The sequence below is a fragment of the Strix aluco genome, chromosome Z, assembly GCF_031877795.1.
Source record: "Strix aluco isolate bStrAlu1 chromosome Z, bStrAlu1.hap1, whole genome shotgun sequence".
Lineage (NCBI taxonomy): Eukaryota > Metazoa > Chordata > Aves > Strigiformes > Strigidae > Strix > Strix aluco.
The window spans coordinates 78,525,545-78,539,839 of record NC_133971.1 but is presented as its reverse complement, the minus strand read 5'-3'; the positions used below and the strand labels follow the sequence as shown (position 1 = coordinate 78,539,839).

The 14,295-nt window shown below is 39.4% G+C and overlaps 1 protein-coding gene across 2 annotated transcripts in view; it reads left to right on the top strand.

The window, feature by feature from the left end:
- Positions 1–78: 78 nt before the first annotated feature.
- WDR70 (WD repeat domain 70) overlaps positions 79–14,295 on the top strand; it is a 140,340-nt gene continuing 126,123 nt past the window's right edge. For both annotated transcript variants that reach the window (XR_012621629.1, XM_074812508.1), the window contains exons 1-5: positions 79–151; positions 243–305; positions 562–645; positions 2,805–2,919; positions 6,955–7,156. Coding sequence is in view for 1 of the 2 variants with exons in the window: in XM_074812508.1 (XP_074668609.1) it covers positions 130–151; positions 243–305; positions 562–645; positions 2,805–2,919; positions 6,955–7,156 (486 nt within the window). In the remaining variant the exon portion in view is untranslated. The remainder of the gene's footprint in view (positions 152–242; positions 306–561; positions 646–2,804; positions 2,920–6,954; positions 7,157–14,295) is intronic.

The following is a 14,295-nucleotide window of genomic DNA, read 5'->3' as shown; positions in this document are numbered from 1 at the left end:
GGCGGCGGACGACCGGAGCCGGGAGCGGAAACGCGGCGACCCCGGTCCAGGCCGGGGGGCGGTGCTGGAGGACGGGCCTGCCCAGGCGCTTCCTGCCGGCGCCTGTTGTGGTTCCGGGGCGGCAGCAGCATGGAGCCGGCGGCGGAGGGCGGTGAGCGGCCGGGCGGTGCGGGTCGGTGGCGGCCGAGCCCATCCCGCGCCCCCGGCTGACCCCCGCGGTTGTCTTTCCTTTCTTCTTGCAGACGCTGAGGTGCTGGCGGGACCCGACCCCGAGCTGGCGGCCACCATGGGCTTCTCCGGCTTCGGTGCGTGGCTATGCGGCCCGGGCGGTGCCGGGCGCCCGGCTGAGGGGCGCGGAGAGCCGGTTGCTTGGGACCGGCGGCGGCTGTTGGGGGGGGGGGAAGCGGGGGGGAGGCAGGGTGGAGGTTGGAGGCGAAACGAAGCGGTCGTGCCTGTGTCGTGGTCCCGTCCCGTCTCGCCTGCCTGCCCCGGCCTGGAGCTGCCGGAGTGCCTGTGACCAGGGTGAGTCTGTGTTCTAACATACTTCTTCATCGTTTTCAGGGAAGAAAGCTCGGACTTTCGACCTTGAAGCCATGTTTGAGCAAACCAGAAGGACCGCTGTGGAGAGGAGCAGGAAGGTCTTAGGTAAGAAATGCGAGAGTGGTCAGTGAGTGCATTTTAAAACGGGTTTTGTTTTTTCGTCTTGGGGTGATGTTTAGTGTCTCAGACTGGCTGCCTACAGAACAGAAAACAAATGTAGTTTTGTGCAGGGAAAACAAGCCTAAACGGCTTGGGGCTTGGTAAATAGTAAAGTTATTAATTTACATATGTTGTCTGAGTATAAAAGCAGCATGCGTGTGCAAGATTCCTGTTGTGGGGCATAGCTTACAGATACAGGAAAAAAGTACATTTGAACACAAGACTATTTCCTTTCTTGTTTTACTTAGTTATGTATTTATTTTGGAATATCCCTGATAACTTTTGGAAATGCCTCCTCCACTACCTGAACTGTGTATAGAAAGAACTGAGATCAGAATGTTTCCTGGTTCTGTATGTTGCAGTACCCTGTGTTTCTCTTCGGAGGAAATTCCTAGCTTTGCTGCAGAACATGTGTTTCTCTTTAGTTTGGTTAACAAATAGTGAACAAGAAAAGATGTTTATCCCATGGGGCAGCTGAGCACCATGCAGCTGGCCCCTCACTCCTCCCCCCTGGGGGGATGAGGAGGTGAAAATAAAACAAAAGCCTTGTGAATCATGGATGAGTCAGCCCTCTCTGTCTTTATCTCATGATAATCATGGGTAAAAGACAGTCTCGATTTGGGGAAAAAAATACTCATCAATTTTGTTTGAACACCACCAGCACTAATTTACCAATCAAACTGGAGTAGGATAATGAGAAAAAGAACTACATCTGAAAAACACCTTTCCCCCCACCCCTCCCTTCTTCCCACGATTGGGTTTGCTCCCAATTTCTCTTATCTCCTCCCCTCCCAGTGGTGCAGGGGGCAGAGGATGGGGGTTGTTGTCAGTTCATCACGCATTGTTCCTGCTGCTCCTTCTTCCTCAGAGGGAGGACTCCTCACACTCTTCCCCTGCTCCAGCATGGGGTACCTCCCATGGGAGACAGTCCTCCATGAACTTCTCTGATGCGAGTCCTTACCATGGGCTGCAGCTCTTCACAAACTGCTCCACTGTGGGTCCTTTTCGTGGGGTGCAGTCTTTCAGGAATAGACTGCTCCAGCATGGGCTTCCCTCAGAGTCCCGGCCTTCTTCAGGCACAGACACCTGCTCTGGTGTGGGGTCCTCCACAGGCTGCAGGTGGGCATCTGCTGCACCGGTGACCTCCGTGGGCTGCAGGGGCACAGCCTGCCCTCTCACCACGGGCTGCAGGGGGGGTCTCTGCTCTGGCGTACCTGCCCCCCTCCTCCTTCAACTGACTCTTGTGTTTTCATAGGTATTTCCCTCATTCATCTCTGCTGCAGGCTCCCCTTCTTAAATATGTTATCACAGAGGCGCAGCCGCCGTCACTGATTGACTCAGTCTTGTCCAGAGGCGGGTCTGACTTGGAGCCTGGGGAAGTTTCTCACAGGAGCCACCCCTGTGGCCCATCCCTGTCTACAAAACTGCACCACACAAACTCAATACACTTGTACAGAGAAAAAGCAACTTTTTTCTGCTTAATTGAAGTTATTTGAGCACTTCTAGAAATATAGTAGCTGTATCTGTTACCCTGTCATAATCCCACCATTCTTATTTATACTTTGAAATCGAAGGTTCTGCTTACTTTGTTGTTGCACTGTTCCACGGGGATTGTTTTTCAGTAAGTGAAGTGGGAATAACTCTTAATACTAACAGGTCTGTATTTATTTTCCATAAGTCATATTCAGAGTTCACTTGTTTACACCTGTGTATACTTACATACTGATTTAGTTCCCTATGCTATGAAGACTTCAAGAACTCTGAAGTAATCATACTGTTTTAATATAATGTTGAAAATACTGAAATATCAGCATCCTTGTATAATCAACTTCTGTTTGATAGTGTGTACAAACTAATAACTGGAAGATGTTTGCATTTTCCTTGTGACATTTTGTTTTTGAGTGATCATTGTAGTAGCAATGGAAATTTAATTTATATGGAAAAGTAATTATTTTCAGGTGAAATTCTTTATTCGTTGTTATCTTTTCAAATATTTCTTATAGATCTGAAAATGAAGGAAACTGTTTTACTGTCCTCAGCATTCTAATTTTATTATCTCCTAAAAGTCTTGATTATTTTGTCATTTTTGCGCTCTCTGTATTCAGAGGCTCGTGAAAGAGAGAAGGAAGACCAAGCTGAAAAAGAGTTTAGAAGTCCATGCACTGATTCATCAGCTTCAGCAGCCAGAGCAACAGGAGCTGGGTCCACATTAAGCCAAAGGTACTTAGATATGGTGGGAGATCTCATGTAACAGCTTTCTTATCCAAAGAGGGTTTTTGTTGGTTTGGTTTTTTTTTTGAGAGAATGAGTGTCTTTTAACTTATGTGAACATGTCTATGTTATCTGAAGTATTTCAGTGGAAATAGTGATTTTTTTAAAAAATTTTTTTTATCTATACTTTCTTAAAGATGTGTCAGTATTTGCAAATATTGAAAAATTAACTGTTAAATATACATAATATCAATCTCCTCCCTAATGCTGTTCAGCATACTTCTTAAATAACAACAGTGTTGTTATCTGTGGATTTTTTGAAAACATGAGGGCAAATATAATGACTACATGTGCTGACTTAATGAGCAGCTGTTGTTCCCACTTGTCGATAAATATACTTGTTCATGTCTGCTGAAAAAGAAAGCAAAGTAGGTGGAGATAGCCTCTGAATGCACATTGTATAGCATAGTGGTGGGGTTGAGAAAGTATTTTGTTTTGACTCAGTCTGAAATGTACTCTCAAAAGTAGCTGAAGGGAATGGGGGCCACACAACTCCATTGCATGGCAGGGATTGTGGAGATCAGTGCACTGTAAATTTTTAGGTTTCTATATCTATGCAAATTTAACTCATACAAGACTAGTAGACCTATATATAGGTAGATATCTTATGGGCTGATAGTGTCTGTATGTGGTAGGTTATTATAGACAAACTTGTAGTGTTTCAGATTATGAACAGATTTCTGTTAAACTTAATTTTTGCCTCTTGCTCTATGGAAAACTCATATACTACCCTATAGATCCTGTGTTATGTCTTGTGCACGAGGGAAAAATATTCAGTGCTCCCATTTGCTTTTAATGATCTTAGATACATAACTGGTGAGATAATGAAGGATTGCAAGAATTTAAATGTAACGTGATTGTGTACTGTATACGGGTGACTTCAATATAAAGAATTGATTAAAACAAATGGTAAGGTGGAAAGCAGTGAGGTGATACAGAGCCTTTCCCTGATGATCTCGTTTTGCTAGTGGACTTGACAGAATAGAAGTCCAGGCACTTTTTATAACGGAAGATAACAAATATCTTTCAGTATTCTGAGTGGGCTCTGGTAATTCACCGGAGTTCTGCTGATACTAGTTCTCTGTTGTTTTTGTGGGCTTTGTTTGTTTGGGCTTTTTTTACCAAGCATTGAGAAGGGAGATCATGACATGAAAAACTCTCCTGGAAGTCTTGTATTTCCTTGTAAAATATGATATGTAGCTTAGTACTTAGTGCTAAAAGCAGGAAGCTACTGAAGGAGCCATGCCATTGTGTCTCAGCCTTAATTCAGAAGAACAATCCTACAACTGACAACTTAAGTCTGAAATACAGGATTCCTGGTAGTTCTTTTTATAATGTAGATTTTAGTTATTATAAACTGATGTAATATATATAGCTTGTTCTATTCTCTGAAAATAGCAACACTTTCCTGAATATTACTTTTTAAAAAATTTCAAGTACTTTCAGTTATCATAATAACCCTCATACTAATTTTTTAATTGTTAAAATGGGATTGGTCACACCAAAAAGATGTGAAGAACAGCTCCTTATTCTTCTTGCTTTTGAGCTACTTTGCTGTAGAGAAATGTTCACAATAGTTATGGTACTTACATATTCGTACATAAGTATAAATACATAGCAATTATGCTTTGTGAAATGAAAGCATCTGCTAGTATATAAAAAGAAAAAAACTGAGAAAATAGAGTGAATGATGTGAGGGGGGGAATATGCCCACATACTTGCACAACTCTCAGAATGTTTTTGCTTATTTCCCCTGTCTGTGCGCCATCCGTGCTCTGATGCAGCTTGCTTTTTTCCTCTTACAGCTTGTTTCACTTACAGAGGAGGTAATGAGGGGAAGCAAGAACCAGTTCCTCACACTTCTTTGAATCCTGGGAAAGGGGCTGGCAAACTGCTGTTTCTTTCTTTACAGCCTCTGCTAGAATAAGAGTGTGAGGCTGAAAGTTGAAGGAAAAGCCACTTGGTTTGTCCTTTGTCAGAACCACTCCTGGTCACTGTCGGAAGGGTAGAAGGTCTTTCGGTCTGGCTGCATCGGGATGTTCTTAGGTTTGACTTCCTTCCAGTCAGACAGAGGACACCAGTAGTTGTAGGTGGAGTACTTGGCTGTAGCCAAGCCAAGCTTGTAGTGTGGTGAAAAATAGCACTGCAATTTTGGCCATTTCACATGCAGAGTGATTACACTGTCCCTCAAAATACTGAAATGTTTGGTTTGATCGATTTATCCTTCCTAGCAAATGAGGGAATGGTAATGATAGATGATTGCCAAGGAAGCTAGGTATTGTTCTCGGGTGTCTGTATAAAGAGCTGAAAATCTGGGACTCCAGGATTGGAAAGGCTTCATTGATTCATTGTGTTCTCTACATTCCTCTCAGTGGCAGCTAATGTGTATACTTAGTTCCATTCCAAAACTAATTAAATATTTTGGCTTTTGGAGAGAAGATATGTGGTTTGCTAGTCTGGGAATGCGTATCGACTCTTAAAACGCAACTCTTTTGCACGGTGTTGTAAAGTTAGTGTTGGGGATACCTAACTTGAATTTTGAAGGTCCCAACCTGTTCCTCACATGCTGGAAGCTTCCTTTTGGTAAAAGGATATTGATTGCCCCATTGTTGTAGAGTAAGAGAAGCTTATTTTATTTGTATTAGATTTATTAGATAATTGTATTCTGATCTAGGTCTTTAATGTCTCTCACTATGCAAAACAAAGTTTGTATGTGGAGGTAATATCTTTTATTAGGCTAGTAAATATAGCTGGAAAAATTAGATGAGCTTTCAGGCATGCAAACTGTTCTCATCACTGTAACATCTGAGGATCTAATTTGTTTGTTTTAGTTTGTTTTGATTTCTTCCTGAAATAGAGTTTCAGTTGCTTATCCAACACAACTATTTGCTGTGTAACCTACTACCTGCTTGGTGTGCAGCTGGTTTGGGGGGTGGAGTGGGGCTGTATTCTCTGTCACCATTACATAGTTCAGAACATATTCTCTTAATCCTTTATTATAAACTTGTGTGTTTTTATTATAGTTTTAAATGATATCTGAAAAAAAACCCTCAATACCTCTGTAGTCTGTTTTTATCTTTTGTTAAACTGTTTTGCAGTCTGCTCACTTAAAAACTCACATACGTGCTCTTAAAATACAAGCTCCCAAACCAAGTCTTTCCATTTGAGCTTGTCTCTCTGAATCTGAAAAGAACATCTGATTTCCACTGCAAGATTTCACTGTATCGATACACTGTATCTAGTCAAAAGTTTTCTGTGTGTCACTTTTAGACCTTCTGCCAGTTAGAATACCACCTACTTGATAACTACCAGCAGAGGGGGCACGTTTATTTTGAATAAACGGAATGAACATGTACTAAATAGCTCTACTTCTCAGAAATTTTCCAGTGCCAAAAATAATGTGTTCACAGAACTGATTTGGACACCAGAAAAGTGATAATTTAGTGTAACTTCTAGAATCTAAGTTTGTGACAGTATCAAGTAGTTGTTCAAAGTCCCAAATTCCCTGTTAGCCTTTACCAACATTATAAAGCAAGTGCCATGCTTTGTGTTCTCATTCTGGTTGTGAGCCTGGGAGATTACTGTTTTGAGTTCCACCCAGCCAGCAGAGGCATAGAGCATCTGCACAAGCTGCAACTGGAAGAAGAATCTTGAAAATTCACTGTAACGTTATACTCTGTTGGCTCCTAAGTAGTATTGAAATCCATACTAGTGATGTGGTACTGTTATTTTTACAATCCATCTAACTTCTTCTTTGTTTTATTTTGTCCATTTTTTTGAACTGTCATTATGGTATTCCTTTAAAGCTTTGTTGATGCTCTCAAGATGATGGTGGACCTACACTCTATTAACAAAATTAGTTTATGATTTACTGCTAATTTCAGTGTTTACAAACTTACAACAGTGCTCAACATCTTTTATCTGAAAATTCCTGTGGAAGTGCCAGTGTTCTTGACATGCTAATTTTAAAATTTTTCCATGCAGAGAGACAGCCTCTAGTGAAAGTGAAGATAGCTCAGATGAAGAGTTAACTGGTCATTCCATGCAACCCCAGACTTCTGCTCAAGGTCCAGCTGAGGATACTGATGATGATGAAGATGATGAATTCATTGGGCCACCACTTCCACCTGGGTTCAAGGATAGTGATGACGATAATGACAATGATGATACAGAGGAGGAAGATAATGTAAGTATTTTGTTCCTCTTCAATGTTTTAATACTTCGAGTAGACTCTTAATTTGTATGTGTGCTCTTTCATTTATGATTGAATTTGCAGGTGAAGCATGACTTTTTTGAAATGCAGGGTTTTTGTGTTTTTTCTAATAATTACTCAACAAGTACAATTAATTGTTTTCATTTAGAAATACCAGGATTTAAAAAAAATGCACAGATGTGAGAGTCATCATCAGTTAGTATATACTGTTTACTCTTTTGTTTTCACATTATGAAAGAACTATATAAATGAATATATAAATATTTTTTTATTGTTTGTTTCCCAATGCATGCGTAGAATTTTTTACAAGAAAGAGGAGGTAAAAATGGGGTTGAATCTAGGGAGAACAATTGTGCCAAAACTGTTCTGAGAAAATGAACTATGGTAACTGAGGGCTTTTTTTTTTTTTCTTTCTGTTTGGTTTGGTTTGTTTCTAAATCTAAATAAGTACCAGATGGGTTTGTTAGAGTAGACTGGTTTGTTAAGGTGAATATAGATTGTCTTTTCTATGTTAAGAGCAAGAAAACCCCTAACAGCCTAACTTGGGTATCACAGATAGTCAGTTGACAAATGTCTCTCTATTTGGTTAAAAGTGTAATGGTTTGATGTTCGTTCTCCAGAACTTCATGGATTTAATATTTTGTGGAAGTGGATTTTGTGTGATGGTTTACATATTGTTTTGTATCAACAGTGATGGAAGTCCTGTAAAAACAGCCTTACTTACACTGTTTTGAAGCATTTGGTAGCAGAAAAAACCTGTATGTCCTGTTGCACAAATATAAACCTAATCGTAAGGAATAAATTCCCAGGTGTCTCAAGGGTTTCTTGCCAGTTCCTCTTCAGTTTTGACTAGGTGTTCAGTTTGTTTATTCTTTTCCAATAAAATCCCTTCCTTTGTATCTTGTGAACTTTAAAACGTAAGTTTAGACTACTCAAAATGAGCAAGAGGAGCTTCTTAAGCAGCGACATAACTGATTTTTAGAGTGAGCCTAACCTTGTATGATCACAGTTTTTGGTTTTGCTTTTGGTTTTGTTTTTCCTCAGGGATTAAGTGATGGAAAATTCTGATGCCTTGGTGTTTGCTGTTACTTTGTCTGATCTGCTTGATTTACTGTTGCCTGTGGATTTCTTTAATTATCGAACTGTACACTTTAGTGCCATATCTCCTGTCATCTCATCTGTACCCCACACATGACTTGTTCTGTCCTAGAAAACCACTGTGGGATAAATCTCAGACTTTCCTTAAGAATGTTGTAAGCCTTAAGTTAATTTAGGACTTACTATTGATCTGTATCAGGAATTCCCTTTAACTTTTAGATATTATGGCACTGTGGAGTGAGTCCATATTCCTGAGGGTGTCATAGACTCAGCAGATTTCAGTTGCTGTGAATCATGTCATATTGAAGTCACTACTTCTTTTCTGCTAATTTTCACCTGTTCTCCCATCTTAGGTCTGCTTGTTCATACATTTTCAACTCACAGTAAAATCTTACAGTGCTTTATCAAGAAATTTTATCAAACATGAATCTCTTCAACAGATAATCAGAATAAGAGGTCCTGTCTTGAAAAGTACTTATATTTATTGATGCTGAAGGAAATGTTTGGTGTTGTTCAGTTTTGTCTCTAAATACTTTTCAACCTATTTCAGTATCTTCCTGAGTGTCAGTGTGTTCACAGATTGTGGTGAACCCAGATGGTTGTCATTTTAAAAAAAACCCCACAGTATATTACACAAACACTTCTGAAAGTACCTATAGCTGCTAACTTTGTGCATGTATGTATTAGGAAGTGGTAAATCTCAAAAAATGTGTGCTTGTTCTGCACAGGTGTTTTGTTCTTTGTATGGGGTCTCATCAGAATGCCCTTCTAAATCACAGCTCTCCCCAGCTGTTTCCATTTCTCTTCCCAGAAAAAAAATTATCTTTTGCTCTTTTGTCAGCACTTCTGAAGCTTCTAACTGCCTTACAGCACTGAATAATAGAAGACACACAGAGAGAAACAGCCAGACTTAGAAATCAAGTCCTGCCATGTATCTTTAATCTTTGGGAGAGTAAAAGTTCTCCAAGATGCTCAAAGGATTTCAGTGTATACGATGCTAAAATAAAACAGTGTAAACTTGAAATCATGTTATGTCCTGGCAACTAAACCCAAGGTTAAGCCTCATGTCTGCTAATATTTCATTGAAGTATTGCACAAAACTTTGCATCAGAAATCTCTTGTAGCTATTCATCCTGATCTTTTCTACACAGATTTTATTGTTCGTTGCTTTGTTTCTATGTTATGTTCTTACTTATTTTCTTAAACAATGGGAGATTTGAAAACACCAGAACTATAGGCAGTGGTTGTCTTAGGCTAAAAAAAAAAAAAAGTAGTTGATATTTCTGTGGGATGCCTTCTCATCAGAGTTTTAAGAAATTAAGATGATCTCTAAACTGGGTATCTCCAGGTTGTTCTTCCAAATAATTAAGAAAATTTTGCATGTGTTGGAAAATCATAGAGAATTTTGATTAAAACCCACACTTATCAGATTAGCTAAATAATGGTGGTTCATCTTATATACCTAATTTTTTCTTGTAACTCATGCCAGAAATTACTTGGGTTTTCTTTTGCAAATGAGAATCGATAAAAGTAGCTTGTGACTTGACCATAATTATGTTGTAAGACTGAATTAAGATTTGGGAAAACTTTTCCCCTGGTTCCATGGTCTGTTAGAGATGTCACTCTCTGTGATTAGCAAAAAGCATGGTATATTTAGCCTGTTATAGTTCCATTCTGAAGTAAAATATATATATGCCTTTCAGTTAAGTGTGTTGGCAAATGTCTTGCCTGCTTACACTGAATTAACAAAATTGTTCGGTTGTGTCAAAGTTTTACCACATTGGTCAAGTAAGCTATAATGGAAATACACTAAATATTCAACATCTGCTTTATTGCATCATCAGTGGAAGGCTGGCATCCTCTGACATCTCTTTTGTTGAGTAATTTTTGTTGAGTAATTTTATTAGGTTTGCTTGAATCAAGAGTCCTATACATACTATGGTTCCAGTTTATGGTATAACCATGTCTTTTGTCTCAGTAGTGAGTATTGAGTGCTATATGGATTCCTAAATGTCATCATGTTCAAACTATAGATTAGTGCCAAGTTGTAAGCAGACTCCTTCATTGATTCATATTTATGGAATAAATGAGGTCCTGTAGGAGAAAGTAACTAAATTCTGAGCACTCATTTATGTGGCCTAGCAGTGTGGGAGAACAGCATTATTTAATAATTGAGAAATTGCAGGAAGATGGATAACATCTCTTAAGTGGTAAAATGGTGTATATTTTTGGAGGCAATACGCATGTGCCACAGAACAGGGTGAGGCTTTTAGTAGAGGTAGTTTATGAAGAGAAGAGGGGGATATCAGCAACATAATAGAAAATATCTTCCTTTTTAATCCCTTTGTGCTATAGTGTGGTGTGTACCTATTTTCTGTTGTCCTCCATCAAAGATGACTGCACCTTAGTAGGACTTTGTGCATTGAAATCTCTGAAATGCAATCTATTACATCAATAAGTAATTTTGGAAAAAACAAGTGGTTTGTTACTTGATGTCTGTTGTGCCAATGAGATACGGATTTTTTTTTAAATTTTTATGTAATTGGTTTTATGCCTGTCAGATTTATGGATTCCAAGCACTGAATATAATCTATTTTCATTATCTCTCTCCAGAGGGCAGTGGGCATATTATTTAGCGAAACTCTTCCTTTAGTTCTGTAAACTTTTAGAATGCCAAAGGGAAACCAATGTGCAGAAAAAGCTGATTTTACTTCAACCTGGCTTTCTCAGTAATAGCTTTGTTTGCTGCGTGACTGTTTTAATTTTTAGCAAGATTGTGATATTAGTTTTTTATTTATATGTGTTTGAATAATGCTACAACTGGCTGGATAAAGTAGAGTTACTGGAAACCAGAGTTAAAAGACCGGAATGAAAGCTTTCAGACAGAAAGGTAACTTTCAGACTGGTGTGATATAAGTTTGTCTGAACTTAAGACAATAGTTACAAAACAGTCTAGAATAGATTTGGTTGAGAATAAGCAGAGCAGCAGAAATACGAGACTTGTGGGTTTTCAGTCTAAACAGTTAATTTATAACTGGGAAGATTTCGTGTCAGTATGGATGCCAGAGACCTTTGGGGTCTAGAGTCTCCCCTTACTGCTGCTTGTGAACTCAGTTATTTTCTTTCCTGTGAAGGGAATCAGGAAGCAGCTGTGCTGTCCTGATTTCCTGTTGATCGATTGGTGATCACAGTATGATCCTGTGAGCCCCAAGGAAGGCAGGTGTTGCTGTTATGAGAGCTCTGTGATTCCTTTTTCTTGCTTGTATATCAGGCTGTGGTTGGTATGCATGAGGGCAGAACTGGGAGAGGAGAAATGGAAACCTTCGCTGAATAATTCTTTTGTTTTGTTTCCAGATATATTGTGAGACTCTGCCTTTTGTTACCATATTTTGCTGCTGAAGTAACTTCTTTAAAACATAAGCATCATCTACACTTTTGACTCTGAAGGAAACAGATTTTTCTTTAGTAGTTATATGAGTTGAGGCCACACCTCGATTCCTGTGTTCAGTTTTGGGCCCCTCACTACAAAAAGGACATTGAATTACTCGAGTGTGTCCAGAGAAGGGCAACGAAGCTGGTGAAGGGTCTGGAGCACATGTCGTACGAGGAGCGGCTGAGGGAACTGGGGTTGTTTAGTCTGGAGAAGAGGAGGCTGAGGGGAGACCTCATCACCCTCTACAACTACCTGAAAGGAGGTTGCAGAGAGCTGGGGATGAGTCTCTTTAACCAAGTAACAAGCGATAGGACAAGAGGGAATGGCCTTAAGTTGTGTCAGGGAAGGTTTAGACTGGATATTAGGAAGTATTTCTTTACAGAACGGGTAGTCAGTCGTTGGAATGGGCTGCCCAGGGCAATGGTGGAGTCCCCATCCCTGCAGGTGTTTAAGAGTCGGGTTGGCACAGCGCTTGGGGATATGGTGTAGTTGGGAACAGTCAATGTTAGGTTAATGGTTGGACTGGGTGATCTTCAAGGTCTTTTCCAACCTTGATGATTCTGTGAGCTGCAGTTCTGTAATCAGAAGTCTTGTGAACTTTTGTATAACAGATAAAATGCATCCAAATACAGGTTTTGCCCTGGTGGCTTGCCACTGTCTCTCTAGCCTGACTTTAGATGTGGTTTTTATTATAGGAACATTGTTTTTCCACCATTGCTTTTCAGTTGTTTTTGCTTTCTTAGGAGAGACTGTCAATAGAGGCATTTAAGGACAACAGGTACACTTGGTAGCAATTCCCTCTGGTATTTTCCTCTTGTTAAAAGTTTTCCTTTTTATGTGAAAGACTTGGATTGATTTTGGGAGTGAGGAAAACAAGAAGAAGAGTTGTCCATTTCAATTGTGATCAGTGCTCTTTTGTAGTGCCTTTTCTCCTAATGGTGTAAAAAACCTGGTTAGTTGTCAGTGCCAGTTTTTCACACGGTTATAAGCTGAGAGGGGGAGGGAGGAAGCAGAGTGTCTCCTGTAGTCTGAAGATTTTCAGGTTTGGTTTCTATCCCCAAAAGTATGCCTTTCTGGAAAACTTGAAGAAAATGTTTTTGTTTCCAAGCAGGGATGTTTTAAAAGAGAAAATGGCTTGTTTTGTGAAAGGCAGATTCTTAATGAGGGCAGTATTTCATGTGGTAAATTTTGAACTTTTTTGCTCTGGCAAAATGCACTGGGAGTGTATTGTGCAATCAAAATCTGACTGGAGGGGAACAGGAGACTAGCCAAAGCAGTCATGTCAGGGTTGGTGGGTGGACAGCTTTAAGTCTAGTGCGTAAGCATTTTTCAAGGTAATGGATGACACCTATTAAAAGATATTAGTGAGAGTGTATATTTATTAATGTTCTCTTCATGTCATTAGAAAATGTGCTGAGATCTTTAAAGAGAGCTTAATGTAGTGCTTGCATCTTGTGACACTTTTCTTCACTTGAAACAACAGGTATAGAGGTGGTGGTTGGAAGAATTTGCTAGCTGGATTTGCAAGGCTTTATCTTCTGTCTGGTGCTTAGTTACAGTTGATTCTTCTTTGGAATGGAGAATTATTTCTCCCTGCAGTACCAAAGGGATACTAATCATGTTGTAATTATGTCCCTGAAACAAGTACAGCCTTGGGCCTCTCCAAGGCTGTACTCTGATTTGGGCATATTTCCAAAATGATAGCATAGCCATTTTCCAAGTTTTAGAATTGTTTTGAGACACTTGAAAATTTTTGCAGAGGTTTAACAGGACATACCAGTAATATGCATTTATTCAGAATGGAAGAAAGCCATTTCCTGCTGATTTACATGGAGAATTTAAGTAGACTAATTGCTCCAATTAGAATTTGGCTATGGTACAGGCTAAAAATCATGGTGTTGTAAAAATAAATAAATGTTATGGGAAATTTTAGTCGTCTGCGAAGTTATAACATTTAGGCTGAGGACTGTGTGTCCTGGTATCTGCTGAGTCTTATTTACACAGTTATGTTTTGGCTTGTCTAAAGAAGAAAAATTGAAGGAAGCTGAGCAAAGTAATTTTTGTGTGCACAGCAGAGACAGAAGAGTGTGGGTTTGAGGATGGGAGGCATTATTTTGAACTACTTCTAGCCATTGATACGTTGATGAAAAATAGGTAGCAATTACCATTGCTTTCAGTTTCCTTTTGTGTTATGTTCCTATATAATCAGGAGGAAAATAATAATATATGTGCATCATATGTTCTTAGGTCTTGACAGTATTTTTGCTGTAAAAATCAGGAGAATGTATTTTCTGTATATTAAACTTGGAACAAGTCATGGAATTCTTGATAAGGATCATTGATGTTGTTACTGCTGTTGCAAAGAATGAGGAAGATTATCTCAAAAGTGAGTTAGGATTTGCAAGCTTCATAAAAGTTAAAATCAAACCCTAAATTTTGTATAATGAAGCTTAGATCAAGAATGTGAGAGAATCATTCAGAAGCTGGAAGGGAAGGAATACTTAACGTAAGAAACTGAGAGCATCATATGGACAATGTATAAGAGGAGGCTAACAGGGTAGTTCCCTTAGGGAATGTTTGT